The sequence below is a fragment of the Microcaecilia unicolor genome, chromosome 8, assembly GCF_901765095.1.
Source record: "Microcaecilia unicolor chromosome 8, aMicUni1.1, whole genome shotgun sequence".
Taxonomy (NCBI): Eukaryota; Metazoa; Chordata; class Amphibia; order Gymnophiona; family Siphonopidae; genus Microcaecilia; species Microcaecilia unicolor.
In genome coordinates this window covers 53,850,032-53,871,585 of record NC_044038.1, presented here as the reverse complement: position 1 = coordinate 53,871,585, position 21,554 = coordinate 53,850,032, and the positions used below count along the sequence as shown (strand labels likewise).

The window sequence follows — 21,554 nt, the reverse complement described above, 5'->3', positions numbered from 1 at the left end:
TGCTTGTCCTCGGAGAAACTTCTCTAGCAAAGTCCTTTGCTAGTCCTTGCGCGCCCGCGCGCACCGCGCATGCGCGGCCGTCTTCCCGCCCGAAACCGGCTTGAGCCGGCCAGTCCAGTATGTAGCAAGACAATACACTTCAAGGGAAGACACAACTCCAAAGGGGAGGCGGGCGGGTTTGTGAGAACAATCAGCCTGCTGTCCTCGGAGAATACCTTCTACAGGTATGTAGCATTCGCTTTCTCCGAGGACAAGCAGGCTGCTTGTTCTCACTGATGGGGTATCCCTAGCCCCCAGGCTCACTCAAAACAACAACCATGGTCAATTGGGCCTCGCAACGGCGAGGACATAACTGAGATTGACCTAAAAAATTTACCAACTAACTGAGAGTGCAGCCTGGAACAGAACAAACAGGGCCCTCGGGGGGTGGAGTTGGATCCTAAAGCCCAAACAGGTTCTGAAGAACTGACTGCCCGAACTGACTGTCGCGTCGGGTATCCTGCTGCAGGCAGTAATGAGATGTGAATGTGTGGACAGATGACCATGTCGCAGCTTTGCAAATTTCTTCAATGGAGGCTGACTTCAAGTGGGCTACCGACGCAGCCATGGCTCTAACATTATGAGCCGTGACATGATCCTCAAGAGCCAGCCCCGCCTGGGCGTAAGTGAAGGAAATGCAATCTGCTAGCCAATTGGATATGGTGCGTTTCCCTACAGCCACTCCCCTCCTATTGGGATCAAAAGAAACAAACAATTGGGCGGACTGTCTGTGGGGCTGTGTCCGCTCCAGATAGAAGGCCAATGCTCTCTTGCAGTCCAATGTGTGCAGCTGACGTTCAGCAGGGCAGGAATGAGGACGGGGAAAGAATGTTGGCAAGACAATTGACTGGTTCAGATGGAACTCCGACACGACCTTTGGCAAGAACTTAGGGTGAGTGCGGAGGACTACTCTGTTATGATGAAATTTGGTGTAAGGGGCCTGGGCTACCAGGGCCTGAAGCTCACTGACTCTACGAGCTGAAGTAACTGCCACCAAGAAAATGACCTTCCAGGTCAAGTACTTCAGATGGCAGGAATTCAGTGGCTCAAAAGGAGGTTTCATCAGCTGGGTGAGAACGACATTGAGATCCCATGACACTGTAGGAGGCTTGACAGGGGGCTTTGACAAAACCAAACCTCTCATGAAGCGAACAACTAAAGGCTGTCCTGAGATCGGCTTACCTTCCACATGGTAATGGTATGCACTGATTGCGCTAAGGTGAACTCTTACAGAGTTGGTCTTGAGACCAGACTCAGACAAGTGCAGAAGGTATTCAAGCAGGGTCTGTGTAGGACAAGAGCGAGGAGCTAGGGCCTTGCTGTCACACCAGACGGCAAACCTCCTCCATAGAAAGAAGTAACTCCTCTTAGTGGAATCTTTCCTGGAAGCAAGCAAGACGCGGGAGACACCCTCTGACAGACCCAAAGAGGCAAAGTCTACGCTCTCAACATCCAGGCCGTGAGAGCCAGGGACTGGAGGCTGGGATTCAGAAGAGCCCCTTCGTCCTGCGTGATGAGGGTCGGAAAACACTCCAATCTCCACGGTTCTTCGGAGGATAACTCCAGAAGAAGAGGGAACCAGATCTGACGCGGCCAAAAAGGAGCAATCAGAATCATGGTGCCTCGGTCTTGTTTGAGTTTCAACAAAGTCTTCCCCACCAGAGGAATGGGAGGATAAGCATACAGCAGGCCCTCCCCCCAATCCAGGAGGAAGGCATCCGATGCCAGTCTGCCGGGGGCCTGAAGCCTGGAACAGAACTGAGGGACTTTGTGGTTCACTCGAGATGCGAAGAGATCCACCAAGGGGGTGCCCCACGCTTGGAAGATCTGGCGCACCACTCTGGAGTTGAGCGACCACTCGTGAGGTTGCATAATCCGGCTCAACCTGTCGGCCAGACTGTTGTTTACGCCTGCCAGATATGTGGCTTGGAGCACCATGCCGAGACGGCGAGCCCAGAGCCACATGCTGACGGCTTCCTGACACAGGGGGCGAGATCCGGTGCCCCCCTGCTTGTTGACATAGTACATGGCAACCTGGTTGTCTGTCTGAATTTGGATAATTTGATGGGACAGCCGATCTCTGAAAGCCTTCAGAGCGTTCCAGATCGCTCGCAACTCCAGGAGATTGATCTGTAGACCGCGTTCCTGGAGGGACCAGCTTCCTTGGGTGTGAAGCCCATCGACATGAGCTCCCCATCCCAGGAGAGACGCATCCGTTGTCAGCACTTTTTGTGGCTGAGGAATTTGGAAAGGACGTCCCAGAGTCAAATTGGACCAGATTGTCCACCAATACATGGATTTGAGAAAACTCGTGGACAGGTGGATCACGTCTTCTAGACCCCCCGCAGCCTGATACCACTGAGAGGCTAGGGTCCATTGAGCAGATCTCATGTGAAGACGGGCCATGGGAGTCACATGAACTGTGGAGGCCATGTGGCCCAGCAATCTCAACATCTGCCGAGCTGTGATCTGCTGGGACGCTCGCACCCGCGAGACGAGGGACAACAAGTTGTTGGCCCTCGTCTCTGGGAGATAGGCGCGAGCCGTCCGAGAATCCAGCAGAGCTCCTATGAATTCGAGTTTCTGCACTGGGAGAAGATGGGACTTTGGATAATTTATCACAAACCCCAGTAGCTCCAGGAGGCGAATAGTCATCTGCATGGACTGCAGGGCTCCTGCCTCGGATGTGTTCTTCACTAGCCAATCGTCGAGATATGGGAACACGTGCACCCCCAGCCTGCGAAGTGCCGCTGCTACCACAGCTAGGCACTTTGTGAACACCCTGGGCGCAGAGGCGAGCCCAAAGGGTAGCACACAGTACTGGAAGTGGCGTGTGCCCAACTGAAATCGCAGATACTGTCTGTGAGCTGGCAGTATCGGGATGTGTGTGTAGGCATCCTTCAAGTCCAGAGAGCATAGCCAATCGTTTTGCTGAATCATGGGGAGAAGGGTGCCCAGGGAAAGCATCCTGAACTTTTCTTTTACGAGATATTTGTTCAGGGCCCTTAGGTCTAGGATGGGACGCATCCCCCCTGTTTTCTTTTCCACAAGGAAGTACCTGGAATAGAATCCCAGCCCTTCTTGCCCGGATGGCACGGGCTCGACCGCATTGGCGTTGAGAAGGGTGGAGAGTTCCTCTGCAAGTACCTGCTTGTGCTGGAAGCTGTAAGACTGAGCTCCCGGTGGACAATTTGGAGGTTTTGAAGCCAAATTGAGGGTGTATCCTTGCCGGACTATTTGGAGAACCCACTGGTCGGAGGTTATTAGAGGCCACCTTTGGTGAAAAGCTTTCAACCTCCCCCCGACTGGTAGGTCGCCCGGCACTGACACTTGGATGTCGGCTATGCTCTGCTGGAGCCAGTCAAAAGCTCGCCCCTTGCTTTTGCTGGGGAGCCGAGGAGCCTGGCTGAGGCGCACGCTGCTGACGAGAGCGAGCGCGCTGGGGCTTAGCCTGGGCCGCAGGCTGTCGAGAAGGAGGATTGTACCTACGCTTACCAGAAGAGTAGGGAACAGTCTTCCTTCCCCCGAAAAATCTTCTACCTGTAGAGGTAGATGCTGAAGGCTGCCGGCGGGAGAACTTGTCGAATGCGGTGTCCCGCTGGTGGAGAGACTCTACCACCTGTTCGACTTTCTCTCCAAAAATGTTGTCCGCACGGCAAGGCGAGTCCACAATCCGCTGCTGGAGTCTATTCTCCAGGTCGGCGGCACGCAGCCATGAGAGCCTGCGCATCACCACACCTTGAGCAGCGGCCCTGGACGCAACATCAAAGGTGTCATACACCCCTCTGGCCAGGAATTTTCTGCACGCCTTCAGCTGCCTGACCACCTCCTGAAAAGGCTTGGCTTGCTCAGGGGGAAGAGCATCAACCAAGCCCGCCAACTGCCGCACATTGTTCCGCATGTGTATGCTCGTGTAGAGCTGGTAAGACTGGATTTTGGCCACGAGCATAGAGGAATGGTAGGCCTTCCTCCCAAAGGAGTCTAAGGTTCTACAGTCCTTGCCCAGGGGCGCCGAAGCATGCTCCCTAGAACTCTTAGCCTTCTTTAGGGCCAGATCCACAACTCCAGAATCATGAGGCAACTGGGTGCGCATCAGATCTGGGTCCCCATGGATCCGGTACTGGGACTCGATCTTCTTGGGGATGTGGGGATTAGTTAGAGGTTTTGTCCAGTTCGCAAGCAATGTCTTTTTTAGGACATGGTGCAAGGGAACAGTGGACGCTTCCTTAGGTGGAGAAGGATAGTCCAGGAGCTCAAACATTTCAGCCCTGGGCTCGTCCTCCACAACCACCGGGAAGGGGATGGCCGTAGACATCTCCCGAACAAAGGAAGCGAAAGACAGACTCTCAGGAGGAGAAAGCTGTCTTTCAGGAGAGGGAGTGGGATCAGAAGGAAGACCCTCAGACTCCTCGTCAGAGAAATATCTGGGGTCTTCTTCTTCCTCCCACGAGGCCTCACCCTCGGTGTCAGACACAAGTTCACGAACCTGTGTCTGCAACCTCGCCCGGCTCGACTCAGTGGAGCCACGTCCACGATGGGGGCGTCGAGAGGTAGACTCCCTGGCCCGCATCGGCGAAGCTCCCTCCGCCGACGTAGTCGGGGAGCCCTCCTGGGAGGTGGCCGCAGTCGGCACCGCACGCGGTACCGACGTCGGGGACCTCACCCCGGGCGATGGGCCAGCCGGCGCCACGCTCGACGGTACCGGAGGCGCAAGCACCGCCGGTACCGGAGGGGTAGGGCGCAACAGCTCTCCCAGAATCTCTGGGAGAACGGCCCGGAGGCTCTCGTTCAGAGCGGCTGCAGAGAAAGGCATGGAGGTCGATGCAGGCGTCGACGTCAGAACCTGTTCCGGGCGAGGAGGCTGTTCTGGGCTGTCCAGAGTGGAGCGCATCGACACCTCTTGAACAGAGGGTGAGCGGTCCTCTCGGTGCCAATGCCTGCTGGGTGCCGACTCCCTCGGCGACCCAGAGCTCTCGGTGCCGACGCGGGGAGGCGACCAGTGTCGATGCTTCTTCGATTTCTTCCGAAGCATGTCACCGGAGCTCCCCGGCACCGACGAGGAGGACGTAGAATCCAGCCGTCGCTTCCTCGGGGCCGAGACCGAAGGAGGTCGGTCTCGGGGGGGCTGTACCGCAGGAGCCCTCAGGGTAGGCGGAGACCCACCCGAAGGCTCACCGCCACCAGCAGGGGAATGGACAGCCCTCACCTGCACTCCTGACGATGCACCACCGTCCGACGACATCAGCAGACGAGGTCCCGGTACCACCGACGTCGATGCAGCTATCCGATGTCTCGGCGCCGATGCAGAGGCCCGATGCCTCGATGCACTCGATGCACTCGATGCAGGGGCGGCCGAGGAAGATGGTCTGGACGCTGACGACGTCGATGCACTCGAAGATCCCGGTGCCGATGCCGACGAAGAGCCCGAGAACAACACGTTCCACTGGGCTAGTCTCGCTACCTGAGTCCGCCTTTGTAACAGGGAACACAGACTGCAGTTCTGAGGGCGGTGCTCGGCCCCCAGACACTGAAGACACGACGAGTGTCGATCAGTGAGCGAGATAACCCGGGCGCACTGGGTGCACTTCTTGAAGCCGCTGGAAGGCTTCGATGTCATGGGCGGAAAAATCGCGCCGGCGAAATCAAAGTCCGAAATGACGGAAAAAGAGCACCAAAAAATTTGTAAGGGAGAAAATCTCGACCGAGGCCGAAAAGAGGCCTACCCCAACGACGAAAGAAAACTTATCGGGGCAAAAAGCTGGAAGTACGGGGAGGATTAACACGAAACCCGGGGGGGGGTTTGCGGAGCACTTCCCAACACTTGAAAGACTTTCCGAAGAAAAAACACGCCAAAATAAATTTGGACGCGCGAGGTCGACTTTCCGGGGCTCGACACGGCGAAAACACGACCGTACCGAGTGCGGACAAAAGAAGACTGGCCGGCTCAAGCCGGTTTCGGGCGGGAAGACGGCCGCGCATGCGCGGTGCGCGCGGGCGCGCGAGGACTAGCAAAGGACTTTGCTAGAGAAGTTGCCGATTGGAGGGGCTGCCGTGGACGTCACCCATCAGTGAGAACAAGCAGCCTGCTTGTCCTCGGAGAATTGGATATTATCTCAAGATCCCACACGAGAGTTACAACAGCATATTTTCCATCTCACCAGTGAGGCGTATGCGAAAGGCATATTAACACAAAAAGAATTCCATTTTTTTTTTAATACGCCTTATCCTAAAATTCCAGTGATGTATACTCTTCCTAAAATCCATAAAACCCTCATTAACCCTGCAGGTAGATGCATCATTTCTAGCAGAGGGTCACTTTTGGAGCCACTGTCAATGTTCGTAAATTGCTTCCTGCAGCAATTAGTAGTAGAAGGCTCCTCATATTTAAAGATACTACTCACTTTCTGCAGAAACTGGAAGCGAACAACTCTCTAGCTCGATTTTCCATCATGGCAACCCTGGACGTCACTTCTTTATATACGGTTATCCCTCAAGAGGGAGCTTTGGAAATATTACAACTGTTCCTCGAGACGAGGACATCAGATAGGGTTCCAACCTCCTTTATTTTGTCCTTAGCAAGTCTTGCGATGAAAAGAAATGTCTTTCAATTTGAGGGTACGATATTCCAGCACTACTCAGGAGTAGCAATGGGAGCAACGATGGCTCCCTCGAATGCTAATCTATACATGAGGGCATTTGAGCAGAAATACGTATATATCTCTACTCTTTAGAGCCTACTTTATAGGCTTCTGGGTCTGTTACATAGACGATATTTTTCTGCTATGGGCAGGTGATGATCTAACTTTGCAGAAGTTCGTACATGACCTTAATAAATGTCATCCACGGATTCATTTTGTTTTGCACTCAGATCTCAAAGAAATTTCTCTCTTACACGTATTGATTAAGAACACAGGAACAGACTTTATAACCTCTGTTTAGCATAAAAGCACGGATAGAAACACATTCCTATCATATGAAAGTTGCCATCCCAGTGCTTTAAAAAATAGTCCCCCATTTTCACAATTTTTGAGACACCGTCATATATGCTCAAGAAACAAAGATTTTAAGTTTCAATCCAAAGAGCTATTGACTAAGTTACTGAGATGGGGATACCCTAAACATGTGGTACGCACTGCCTATCAGCGTGCGAAATTTAACCATCGTGAACTACTGTTGGCACCAAGAGACACTAACAAGAAAGAAGTGGACAGCAGTAAATTAACCTATGTTATGCAGTATAACTCCAGCTCACCAAAAGTGACTAAAATAATTAAACATTGGGAGTTACTTCAAACTATCCCCGCGCTGAAAGACACACAGATGCGAGTAGCTTATAAAAGGAATAAAAATCTCAAAGAGCATTTAAGCCCCGCTGTGTTATGCGATACAGCATTTAGCCTGCAAAATGAGATCCCGGGGCATTTTAAATGTGGTAATTGTTGCTTCTGTCAAATGATGGATGAAACATCAGTGTTTATCAACCCCGTTGACCAGAGAAAATACACATTGAGGACACATTCCACCTGTGGCTCAGACCATGTGATATACAGTCTAAGATGCCTGTACAACAAATTATATGTTAGCCAAACCTCAAGAAAGTTAACTACCCGTCTAACAGAACATAAGAGTGCCGTATATCTAGAGAAGATCGGGTCACCTCTAGTGGAGCACTGTAACTACATAAATTTGAGGACTTTAAATGTGTAATCCTACAATCAATTTATTGTTCCAAGAGAGGAGGAGACGATCGCTGTACACTTGTACAGCAGAAGTGGATTTTTTGGTTAAAATCGCCGGAACCTAATGGACTCAATTCACGCATTGAATGGTGTCATTTTTTCTACCTCATTACCCACAGGTGTCCTGAATGATTTTCTGTTAGTAACAAGAGCGTCTTACGTCAAACTGTATAAAAAGGAAGCCATGTTTGATCATTTCCACTGAGAGAGACACTGAAGAGCTAACTAGAGCCAGTTTCAAGTACTGTAGTTGTTTGGTTGTTTGATTTTTGTGCTACTAGGATATCGCTTGAGAGTGATTTCGCCCCTATTCTCCATTTGCAGAGATAGTTCCGCCACCAAGACCCTGAAGCAGCTTCGTCGGCTTGGGGCAAGGGGAGAAGAAACTAGCTCCAGCAGCAGAAGCTACAAGTGTCGGTAGCGATTGCATCTGAAAGATAAGTGGCTTTCAGTCTCGAGAAAATTTTCCATGCATATTTAACCAGTGTGACTGTTGACACAGCAGTATTGTATGAAAGTCTTATAGCAATTAAAGCTACTGTAGCAATTAGTGACTTCATATCAGTTTCGAAGGTTTTTTTGGGCCAATGATGAACAGAGGGTCATTCACGATCTGTTTAAGCTCCAGTAGATTGTATTAATCTAGGAGCTCTGTGTGAGGCCATTTTTTTCTTCGTTATAAGAGGTTTGACATAATTGCATTTAAGTATGTTTTCATCACGTGGAAGACATTGAGGGGCATAATCAAAAGGTCGTCCATGAATTAGGACGCCCTCGCAAAGTCGGGCAAAATCAGGTAGGTATAATCGAAAAATAGTATGGACGTCCTTAGACGTTCGATTATCGCAGTTGAAAACAGCAAAATGAGGGCCGCACAAAGGTTAGTAAAAAGGGTGCCCTTAGACATTCAATTATCGCAGCTGAAAAAGACCAAATCTGGACCGCACAAAGTATAGTAAAAAGAATGTACCTAGTTGTTCCGCAAGTACAGTTCATGCAGTTCCGGACATCCAGGTACGGGAAATATGAGGAACATTCATAAGCGTAAAATACAGGAATCAAGGACGTGTTCCTCACAGAACTTCCGAAGGATCATGCAGGCCCACCGAATGTTCCTCATATTTCCCGTATCTGGATGTCCAGAATTACCGTATTTTTCGGACTATAAGACGCACCGGACCATAAGACGCACCTAGGTTTTAGAGGAGGGAAAGAGGAAAAAAAAAATTTTCCTCTTTCCCTCCTCTAAAACCTAGGTGCTCCGGTGCGTCTTGTCCGGGTTTTGGACCTCCGTCCCGTACTTACAGGATTCCGTGTTCCCTGGTGGTCTAGTGACGTCGGGGCAGGAAAGAGCCCCCTCTTTCCTGCCCATCGCGCTGCTCTCCGTGCTTCTCAATGCTTTCCGACGGTCTCGGCGAGATTCAAATGGCCGCCGAGAATCTCGCCGAGACCGTCGGAAAGCATTGAGAAGCACGGAGAGCAGCGCGATGGGCAGGAAAGAGGGGGCTCTTTCCTGCCCCGACGTCACTAGACCACCAGGGAACATGGAATCCTGTAAGTATGGAACGGAGGTCAAAAAACGCTACCTTCGGACTATAAGACGCACCCCCCCATTTTCCTCCCAAATTTTGGGGGAAAAAAGTGCGTCTTATAGTCCGAAAAATACGGTACATGCACTGTACTTACGGAACATGCAGCTATATGCATATTGTGTATATCTGAAGAGGTTCGCATTCTTCATACTGAACTATATAAGCAAAGCTCCGCATGCATCATTCAAATAAGGGCCCGCACGCATGACAACCATTCATGCACGTCAGCGACGTCTATGCTTACAGCGTCCACATATTGCTGGCTCGTCCATATATGGGATGGTAATCCATTTATGGAACTGTGCACGAAAGCACGTCCCTCACGCATGGCCGTCCATATAAGGCGACACCATGTTTTCCATCGGTTATTCACTGAGAAACATGGAGCTCCGTAGGGAGTCAAATTACCGTGAGGCCGAGAGCCTGCTGCTCGTGCAGCTGTGCCTGAGGCACCGCCACAGGCTCTTCCTCCATCACCACCACCTGCTCCCCAGGATTGACTCTATTAGAGCCTGGTCTCACATCAGGGACAGGCTGGAAAGGTAAGTGTTTGCTCCCCCCCCCCATGGCTATCAGGTCCCCCCCTCCTGTAGCTACACACATGAGAGCTCCGTCATCAATGTAAGCACTAACTTGAGTCTGCATTCAAGGATAATGAGTAATATGTGTATATTACTATACTACTACAAATCACTTCTATAGCGCTACCAGTCGTGCGCAGCACTTTACAATTGAACATGAACAAGACAGTCCCTGCTCAAAAGAGCTTACAATCTAAATCAGGACAAACAGACAGGACCAAAAAGGAGAAAGGAAGGACAAACAGAAGGACACAAGGATAAGATAAAAGTTACAAGTCAGGAGTCGAAAGCAGCATCAAACAGATAGGCCTTTAGCCCGGATTTGAAGGCAGCCAGGGATGGAGCTAGACGTAATGGCTCAGGAAGCCTATTCCAGGCAGAAGGTGCGGCGAGATAGAAGAAGCGGAGTCTGGAGTTAGCGTGGAGGAGAAGGGTGCAATTAGGTGATATTTGCCTAGTGAACGGAGTTCTAGGGAAGGAGTGCAGGGAGAGATGAGGGTGGAGAGGTAGTGAGGGGCTACAGAGTGAATGCACTTATAGGTCAACAAGAGGAGCTTGAATTGTATACGGAAACGGATAGGGAGCCAGTGAAGTGATTTCAGGAGAGGGCCGATATGGGCACAACGACTTTGGCGAAATATTAGTCGTGCGGCAGAGTTTTGAACAGATTGAAGAGGAGAGAGATGGCTGAGTGGAAGACCTGAGAAAAGTAAGTTGCAGTAGTCTAAGCGAGAGGTGATGAGAGTTTGGATGAGGGTTCTGATAGCGTGTTCAGAAAGGAAAGGGCGAATTCTGGCAATGTTATAAAGGAAGAAGCGACAGGTTTTGTATATGTACAATCATTAATAAAATGTATGTACTAGAAAGGAAACCCATTCCCACATCCCACAATAATGCATACAAACGGTACTCTCTGTCCTCATGGCCACCTCAATGACCTCACCTGTACCAATGTAATGTCCCCCCCCCCCCCCCCCCCAATCAGTGTTGTGCGTCTCTGCTATTTGATTTCCAAATGAATTTGTGTGCTGAAGGCAAGAAGGGCCATCCCCTGACTCCTGCTGTACAAACTTATATCTTGTAGAAGATTCACTATTCAAGGGACCTGGAGTCCCTCCGGAGGAGGTTCCAGCGTGTGAGGCGGGAGAGCCCTGAAATAATCAGGGCAGTGCGACAGCGCCTGAGGGCTCGACGCAAGTATAAAAAACAGGACACCTGTACTCATTTGTAAATTTATTTAATAATGCAAATGTCCTGTACAATATCAGTTTTCATTTGGTTAATAAGCAACTAGTAAGTCATAACACCTCTGTCCCAGATCAAGGCCTGAGGTTGCAGCTGCCCTCCCATGAGTGTGGCTGCAACTTCCAACTAACCTCCTCTGAGATGAATGAGATGACATGCCTCACTTCTGTATCCCCCTTTCTGGGGTGGGTGGATACTGTTTCCTGGTAGTCCTGCCTGAGGTCCTACTCTTAGTGGATGTCATTGCCTCATATTAAAGTTATGTGCTAACCCCCCTCCCCCCCAAAAACAATACAAAGAACAAAACCAGGGCAGCCAACCCTAGTCACAAATCATAATGCAAACATGCTGGTGACCAATGAGTGTGGTCTGCCAACATATCCTGTGTGTTCTGTGTCAGACCAGCTTCCAGGGTTCCCTGTCATGTCATCTCATGCATCTCACACCCCATGGGTATAGCCCAGGGCTCACCACACCTTTCCCCATCCCCCGCCTCAGGCCAGCAAGCTCCCGCACTATGCAAGCCATGTTGGATGTGCTGATCTCAAACACAATCCTTTTACATACAGGGCGCCAGCAGCACCAGCAGGAGGCAGCCCAGGAGCCCATGGAGGAGGAGGCCCCAACTCCACCCTCAGCCCTTTCCCCACATCCATCCCCATCCTCCACCCCAGCCCTGCGCCTCCTGCAGCAGCTGGTAGATGGGCAGAACCAGTTGCTGCAGGAGGTCGCAGCCATAAGGCAGGGTAATGAGCAGCTCCACAGGCCACTGAGGGTGCTTGTAGTGCGCACATTACCCTGCTACACAGGGTTTTGCAAAGAGGGTGTGGCCGCCCTTGAAAGACTTTGGGGGGGGGGGGGGGAGTGGTTGGGGGGTTGGTTGGTGGGGAAAAGTTGTACACAGTTTTCTAAAATATACATTTTATATAACAGGGTGTGTGTGTCTCTACTTTGTGCACTACATATTATCAAATGCTGGTATTGATGTGAGAGGAGGCAGCAATATGGATTGCATGACATGTGAACTGTGAAAGAGGAAATTTGGTACATATCAGTGATAAGTGTGGCCATACAGAAGCCCACCTGTTCATTCCAACCTGCATGGCTGTATGTGCAGTGGGGGAGGCTGAGTGGCCATTTCTGTTGAGGAACAGAAATGGCCATCCAGCCTCTCTCCCCCCTTACCATAGAGCCCCACAGCACAGAGTTGGTGTAAATAATAGATTTGTTGTCTAGCACTAGTAATCTGCCAAGTAGAAACTTGCAGATAACCCTAGGTAGCATATAGACGACATTGGCTCTCTGATCACCAGACACCCTTACCCACAACCACACCACATCGGTGGGAGCCACCAAGGAGCTACAAACAGCTGGGTCATCTTTTCACACTGAGCAATGGTATATAGTGCTGAGGAGAAAAGAGAAAAAGGTAAAAGCATTAGATGGATGTTTACTTCATCACAATTGCAACATAATACAACAGGTACAGAAGGGCACAGGCTAGGGGACATAAATATATATTTTTGTATTTATTTTGATTACAGCTTTTTCAGTAGTAGCTCAAGGTGAGTAACATTCAGGTATTCTGGATATTTCTCAGTCCCAGGAGGGCTCTAAGTTTGCACCTGAGGCAATGGAGGGTTAAGTGACTTGGCCAAGATCACAACGAGCAGCAGTGGGATTTGAACCTGCAACCTTTTGATTGCAAGACCAGTGCTCTAACCACTAGGCCACTGCAGCCACCAGGTTGTAGCCACCTGCAGGTAATTTGAGTTAGGAACTGTAACCACAAACCCTCTCCCTCAACATGACTTAAGGGCTCAGTAGGCAGTACCTGTAGCCACCTTGAAAACAGTTTGCAGGATAGGTTTTAGAAATGTTGATGTTCCATAACTATGGAGGATTGTAGGACTGTGTTCAATAATATGGTAAGGGAAGTACAATTCACTGCATATATTCTTCCTCCCTGCCCCTCCTAGCAAACTTGAGAATGGGTGGGCACTTCATAAATGGGGACTGGGGTTCACCACATAAAGAAGGATGGAACCTACTGGGAAGCGGTACAGCAGCTCCAACGGCTGGAGCACAGCATTGAGGACCTACTGCAAAACCACACAGTACAGCCCTGATGGTCTCCAACCATCACTGCTCCAACCACTGCACAGCAACCTGGTGAAAATAGAAGTCAGAGTTGAATGCAAAGTACATACAGTGAATGGAGAGTCCTTGATCATGAACAGAAAGAGAAGAGGTGGCTGAGAAGTATGAGCTTACCTTGAACTTGTGTTTCAAGATTGTGTACATGATTGGTGTGTCTTCTTTCTATCTCCTGGACCAGTAGCTCGATTTCCGGATCAGTGAAATGACCCTTACCAGTGGGTGCTTTCTTTGGTGCTATTGTACCAATCTCTTCGCTCCCACAGACTGGCTGCTACAACCAGGCAGAGAGAATGGGAGACAGTAAGGGAGCGGCTCAACGGATGTGGAAGACTGCAAACGGAAGTGGTGCCAGCTGAGGGCAACCAAAAATAACTCCCAAAAATGAACAGGTGTACAAAAGCATAAAGTGGCAAAGGGGCGGGCCAGACCGTATTTTCGAAAAAGATGGGCGTCCATCTTTTTTTTTTCGATAATATGGTTTGTGCCAGGCAAATACATCGGATTTCGGCGGATTTGAGCTGGGCGTTATAGTTTTTCAGCGATAATGGAAACCGAAGGTGCCCAGCTCAAAAACAACAAATCCAAGGCATTTGGTCGTGGAAGGGGCCAGTTTTCGTAGTGCACTGGTCCCCCTCACATGCCAGGACACCAACCGGGCACCCTAGGGGGCACTTGTAAAAAGTGAAAAAAAATTAAAATACCTCCCTGGGTGGGACCAGAGCTGAGAGAGGGAAGGGAAGGCTCCTGAAGCGCCGAGCAGCTCACACGCTTTTCACTGCTGCCGCCTGCTGCTGCCTGCAACCCAATGAGGTAACTTTTAAAATTCAGAGGGAGGGGGACTGGAACTCGGGCGGTTGGGACGGAGGCGCGCCACGCGGGGCCCCCTTGAGCGCAAGGCCCTATGTGGTCACCTCGGTCGCCTTGCCCTAAGACTGGCCCTGTGAGGAGAGGAGTTTCCAGGCTCCCTCAGTTCCTAGCTGTCCATCAAAGAAAGGGATGGTCTGGAAGGAAGGGGTTGGAGGACCAAGCAGCAAGAGAGAGGGAAAGAAAGAGAGGAGACAAACAGCTAAAGTCAATTACAGTAATAAAAAGCATAAGCATACCGAATTTTCTGAGTTCTCAACTCTCTTCTCCTTTTTATGTTTAGGAGAATGTGAACTCGAGTCTGGGACTGGCAGCACTGCTTCACACACAATCAGCCTGGGTTCACTCTGGTCCCAGAAGTGACTAATGGGAATGCGACCCAGCAGTTCATTCTTTCCTAAGAGTCCCCTATAGAGAGAAATGAAGTAGGAGTAAGAAGTTAAAATAACAAATGAACAAGTAAGAAAATTTTAAAAAACCAAGTGGTAAAATTTGTACTAATTAATTTTCAATGTAAAAGTTCCATTACGGTACTATGTAAGCCACATTGAGCCTGCAAATAGGTGGGAAAATGTGTCCGGGACAAATATGTAGCTGGATTTCAGAATATGGAGTCAATTACAGTATAATATAATAACTATACCAAACAATTACCTTCCTCATTCAATCACTGGTCCAAAATTTCTCTGAAAATGTCCAATTATTTTTTAGAAATATTCTTGCACTTAAAATGATTTCTATACATTTAAATGTACTTATCCTAGTTTATTTATTTATTTATTGCATTTGTACCCCACATTATCCCACCATTTTGCAGGCTCAATGTGGCTTACAGAGTAAGGTTATGATAAAGTCAGTACATGATTTAAATACAGTTGATCATAACCTGAGGTAAGAGAGGTGATAGATGGGCTGATGTTGGGTAGGTTGTATGAGAAATGTTTTAGGTGTGTTTGGGTGATTTGGGGGATGAATTGTATCATTGAGGGTGGTTATTGTAAGCTTTGTTAAAGAGGTGTGTTTTCAGAGCTTTGCGGAAGCTGGTTAGATAGTTCATGGTTTTCAGGGTTTTGGGTAGCGCATTCCAAAACTGTGTGCTTTTGTATGCAAAGGTCGTAGTATAAGCTTGTTTGTACTTCACTCCTTTGCAGCTGGGGAAATTCAGGTTTAGGAATTTGCGGGCTGATCTTTAGGCGTTTCTGGGCGGTAGGTCCACTAGGGTTAGCATATAGAGTGGGGCATCAGCGTGAATGATTTTGTGCACGGTTGTGCAAATCTTGAATTCAATTCGTTCCTTGAGCGGAAGCCAATGCAGTTTCTCTCTTAGGGGCTTCGCGCTTTCATATTTAGGTTTTCCAAAGATGAGCCTGGCTGCCGTGTTTTGGGCTGTCTGGAGTTTTTTAATGGTCTGTTCTTTACAGCCTGCGTACAAGGCGTTGCAGTAGTCCAAGTGGCTTATAACTAGTGACTGCACTAGGGTGCGAAAGATATTTCTTGGGAAATAAGGTTTAATTCTTTTGAGTTTCCACATCGATTGGAACATTTTTTTCATTGTGTTCTTCACGTGGGTATCGAGTGTGAGGTTTCGATCAATGGTGACTCCAAGAATTTTTAGGTTTTCTGATATAGGCAGAGTGCAGTAAGGTGTGGTTATAGTGGAGTAATTGTTTGCATTGTATTGGGAGGTGAGAACTAGGCATTGTGTTTTTTCAGCATTGAGCTTTAGCCGGAATGAGTCCGCCCATGAGTGCATGATCTGGAAGCTCTGGTTGAAATCATTGGTTATTTCGTTTAAGTCCTTCTTAAACGGGATGTAGATTGTGACATCATCGGCATATATGTAAGGGTTAAGGTTTTGATTGGCCAAGAGTTTGGCTAGTGGTGTCATCATTAGGTTGAAGATTGTAGGTGAAAGGGGGGATCCTTGAGGGACTCCACATTCCGGTGTCCAGGGCGGTGATCTGGCAGTATTCGTTATAACTTGGTAGGATCTAATGGTGAGGAATCCTTTGAACCATTTGAGAACTGGGCCTCTGATTCCGAAGTATTCTAGAATGTGTAATAGTATTTCATGATCCACGTTGAAGGCACTGGACATTTCGAATTGTAATATGAGAATGTTCTTGCCGATTGCAATTGTTTTTTTAAAGGAGTTCATTGCAGACACTAGTACGGTTTCGGTGCTATGATTTGATCGGAATCCTGACTGTGATTCGTGTAGAATTGAGTGTTTGGTCAGGTAGTCCGTGAGCTGCTTCGTCACTATGCCTTCCATCAATTTTGTAGTGAGTGGGATAGAGGCGACTGGTCGGTAGTTGGTTAAGTCCATTGTGCTTTTCTTGGCATCTTTTGGCAGCAGCGTGAGTAGTATGTTTCCATTTTCCGTGGGGAAGAGACCACGTAGGAGTCTATAGTTTACTTGGTTCGTGAGGTCTTTTTTAAATTGTTTGGGTGCTGCTCTTATTAGGCTGGTGGGGTAAATGTCAAGTTTGCACTGAAATTTGGCATATTTTTTAAGCCAGTGTGTGAGTTCATCTACTGAAATTAGGTCAAAGTTGGTCCATGATCGGTCAGCTGGGTATTCCCCGGGTGTTGGGTCTAGGCATTCAAGGATACTTGAATATTCAATGGTGTTACTTGGTATCATGCGTCGGAGCTTTGTAATTTTTTCATTGAAATACTTCGCTAGGTTGGCTGCCGATGGGGTGTCTGTGCTGTTCGAGGTGACTCGTGTGGTGTTTAGGACATCCAACTCTTCACCCTGTCCAATGCCCAATTGAAGTTTCAACAATTTAGACTAATTCAGGTGTCATTGATTTAAAGGAATCAAAGAAAATCATTTGCCACATGATGGTTGGAATATGTTCCTTTGAAGTGTCAATCCCTGAAGCAGTTTTGGAATATTTATTTATGCTTTTCTATAACATCTCTGTACACTTTGCAATTTATAAAAATATCTATTTTACTAATTGTCCTAGTTTATATATAATTTACACACAAGTCAGAAAATATTTGATATGATGAACAGTCTGACAAATTAGCAGAGTTCTTTACCTATAAAAGGAATTCTGTGCAGACCTCAGGATAATACACAGTGGAGATGGCTGCCAATTCAGACCACTGCTCTCCCAAGCTCATAAAGATCTGGAATTCTCCATTGTGCCATTCTCTGAAATTTGCATAGCAGCCACAGGGACTTTGATCCACATTTTCAACAAATATTGACTGGTTATTTTCCTCCATACTAGACAGTGCCTTTGGACAAACCATACAGCAGAATTATTTTGACTGTCTGTCCTCCAACCACCCTAACATTAGTCTGTGGGCTGTTAACCTCATCAATTAATACAAGCAGTTTAAGCTTTGAAGTCACCTTCAGTGTGACTGCATTAGAATGATGGTCTACAAAGAAAGCAATGTTGCCTACCCAATTCTCTGTACACTTCAGGATAATACAGACATACTTTCTCACCCACCATCCCCTCTTAAAAACAATGATGACACTTAGCTTGGACAGACATTGAAAATAGGGGACTAGCAAAGGACCTATTGAGAATTTCAGATTTTTCTGGGCTCAGGAGAGCAGCAGTCCAGGTTGGCAGCTATTCGGTGACATTATCTTCATCCATATATATTTACACCAGCTTCTGAGTTGATGTAACCCACCCACCCACATACATGACAGCATTTTAGCCACGATTTTGGCTGTGGTTGTGCTAGCATTTTATAAAGACACAGAGAGGCATTTCAACCGGGGACGCCCATCTCTAAGGGCGCCCATCTCCAAGGACAGCGCCGCGAAGGGGCGGGGCCAACCGTATTTTCGAATGAGAGGGACGTCCATCTTTCATTTCGAGAATACAGTTGGGGCACCCAAATTTGAACATTTAGGTCAACATTAGAGATGGGCGCCATCGGTTTTCGGCCATAATGGAAACCGATTGCGCCCATCTGAAAAATGAACCAATCCAAGGCATTTGGTTGTGGGAGGGGCCAGGATTCGTAGTGCACAGGTCCCCCTCATGCCAGGGCACCAACCAGGCACCCTAGGGGGCACTAAAGTGGACCGCAAATTGATCCCAGCTGCATAGCTCCCTTACCTTGGGTGCTGAGCCCCCCAAAGCCCCCGCCAAAACCCACTCCCCACAACTATACACCACTACTATAGCCCTAGGGCCTGGGTCTGCCTGCCTCAAGTCCACTGCACCCACTAAAACTGCTCTAGGGACCTGCATACTGCTGTGATGGACCCGAGTATGACATTTGAGGCTGGCATAGAGGCTGGCAAAAAAAGTTTTTAAAGTGGGTTTTTTTAGTGTGGGAGAGGGGTTAGTGACCACTGGGGGAGGTCAGGGGAGGTGATCCCCAATTCCCTCCGGTGGTCATCTGGTCAGTTCGGGCAGTTTTTTGGGACTTGGACCTGAAAAAAAGGGACCAAATAAAGCGGACCAAATTCTCGCCAGGGACGCCCTTCTTTTTTCCATTATTGGCCGAGGGCACCTATCTCTTAACCACGCCCTGGCACACGCCCTGTCCCGCATTCGCTATCCTTCCGACACCCCCCCCCCCCCGGGAACTTTGGCCGTCCCGCGATGGAAAGCAGTTGGGGATGCCCAAAATCAGCTTTCGATTATACCGATTCTGGCGCCCCTGAGAGGAGGACGCCCATCTCCCGATTTGTGTCAGAAGATGGGCGCCCTTCTCTTTCGAAAATGAGCTGGATAGTTGCCTATATGCCTTTATAAAATCAGTTTAAAATAAGTGTTTGTTTGACCTCCCTACATAGGCAATTTGTTATAAAATTAACCTTACAAGTAATGATTGTTGAGGTTGTCTGGATTTTGCCGTGAACCAAAATTTCAGCAATTGTGCTGTGGCTTTCTTCATGGTATGTTGTGAGGTCTGCAGTTTTCCCTTTTTATACTGAGTTCTCAAACCTGAATTGTTTGGGGTGGGTGGTTTGTTCATGAAGGCAGGGGATTTGGGCAGAAACAGATGCAGGAAAGTGCATTGATCACAAATTTGAATTTTGGTGGGAAAGTTCACTAGTTACAAATTTAATTTTGGTAGGAAATTTGTTAGAACAGTTCTGAGTCTGAGAAGGGGTGGGGGACAGAAATTTCTGTAGGTCAGATTCTGAAACTCTAGGAGGGGGAAAAAGATGTGTCCTCAGCACCAGTCCTTTTTGTGCTAAACATTTTAAATGAGTGGTTGTTGCGCTTTATGATTACCTTTTATCTATATTACTGCTATTTGGATGCATTGCTATCTCCACTGCCTCTTGGATTCTTCTCGGTCACCAATGATCTTTCCCCACTATTTTTGTGTCCTCAGATTTAATCTTATGAGCAGTTGCTTCAGCATGGAGGGGCTGTAGCTGATTTTTCCATGTTATCGAGTTTGTGGTGTCTCAAACGCTCTTGTAGCCTTTTCTCTATGGTGTAGCCAGTTTCAATAATATACGATTGGCCCCTACTGCATGAAATTTCATAAACTCCAGAGGTTTGGAGCAGAGGTAGCCAGTCCTTCACATGTGTGAGTGTGGATTCTGTGGTACTCTGTATGTGCTCCTGTTGTTATTTTTCTTTAGAAATTGACCTATGCAACCATCACCCCTTGGAGGGGAGCACTATAACTGTTTTGTCACAGAGTTGACATCTAGTAGTTACTGTTTATTGCTGATTTCATGGGTTGTCCAGAAGTTTTAGGGCTTGAGAAGTGGCCCTTCTGCTGTAGCTATTGGCTTCACTACTGTACATAGGACACATCTTCCTGTGGCAGGATAAGTGGAGGACTCTGCACGTAGGTAATGGTTGGTATGAGTAAGTTTTCTGTACCAAGTGTAACCAAAGCTCCATCTGTTTGCATTTTGATTTACACGTCCATAAAGGGAAGGTATCAATAACATATTTTTTTATTAGACTAACAATACATGTATTGTTAGACTAATAAAAAAAGGTATTGTCTTATTTTCTTTTTTTTGTTCTATTTCTAACTATTATCAAAGTAAAAAAAAAAAAAAAAAAAAAAAAGAGTGTGTGAGGAAAGCTGGGGAAAGCAGAAAAATCACTACTACCAGTAAAGAAAAAGAACAGACTGAAGTATAATGGAACTAGCCTAAGGGCGAGAGTAAGCCGTTCATCCTCAGAAAAACCTTGCAGTATTTTCTGGGCTCTTGGAGAACAAACATCTGGACTTCATACTGGCAGATGATATCACCAATGTGTAGCTGACACATCTTGCTTGTCTACTTGTTGTGGAGGGACTAAATATTCATTTTTATCCTTGCTGCCAGGATATCAACAATACTACTGGCAGAGTAAAAGAAAAAAAATGTTAGCAATCAAAACAAAAGCTATAAAACACCCCTGGTCTTCAACTTCTACATTTTCCCATATATGAACCACATTTTTAACATTCAAACTCTGCCCAAAACAGCAGGGCCCTTTATACCAGAGTCTGTTTATTTTATAGGTAGATCTATGTCCTGAGTTTTCTTACCACTTTGTATCTGTCTCCTGTCCCGAGAAGGATGGCATGTCCCCACTATCTGCTCGACCACTCCAGAAATCAAAGAAAATAACTGTGTCTAATTCAACATCATAAAAATACATTTTTGAGTCAGGACTGCCATCAACCTGTTGATAAGCAAAAACAAGAGTTAGAAGTCTTAGTAAGGAGACACAGGGACTCATTTTCAAAAGAGAAAAACAGTTAAAGTGGGATAAAGCAGCAATTGGACGTTTTGCTTGCCAAAACATTCAAATAAATATTTTCCAAACCTATTTGCAGATGTTTATCTATGCAGTTTGTCTGTAGTGCATCCAAATCACAAAGAGGAATGTCGGGGGCATGGTTTTTTTAAGACCCTGCCATGATAAGATTGGAGTCCATTAAAAGCTGGCATAAAGAAATTATTACTCGCTGCCATGCTGGAACATATGACATCTTTTCCCTCCTTCTTTAAAGTAATTTGTGGAATTTGGAGAATTATTTTGTGAATAAGATCCACAAACACTTAGATTTCTTCAGTTCTTTAGATTGTTAACACATTGTATATTTTGCTGAAGTATTGGCCTGTTGAGTTAATAATGACTAAGCCACAAAAAGTACCATAAATGAACAGATAACCATTGAAGCCTCTCTTACTCTCCCAGTGGTCACTATTGTCTGCTATTGGGAGGAATGATCCCATAACTTTGATTGTGTTGAAGCGATTGGTATTGTGAGGTGCTGTGATGATCAGGCATTGCATTTTTTTCTCTATTAAGTTTCAGCTTGAAGGCTGATGATCAGGATTCCATGGTGTTTATATGCTGTTTGTGATTCTGGAT

General features: G+C 47.6%; 1 protein-coding gene across 1 annotated transcript in view; it reads right to left on the bottom strand.

The window, feature by feature from the left end:
* Positions 1 to 21,554, bottom strand: part of IFT140 (intraflagellar transport 140) — a 681,938-nt gene that overhangs the window by 350,833 nt on the left and 309,551 nt on the right. The window contains exons 15-16 of the mRNA XM_030212528.1: positions 20,722 to 20,858; positions 14,460 to 14,628 (exon numbers count right to left, since the gene is read on the bottom strand). Of these exons, the coding sequence (XP_030068388.1) occupies positions 14,460 to 14,628; positions 20,722 to 20,858 (306 nt within the window). The remainder of the gene's footprint in view (positions 1 to 14,459; positions 14,629 to 20,721; positions 20,859 to 21,554) is intronic.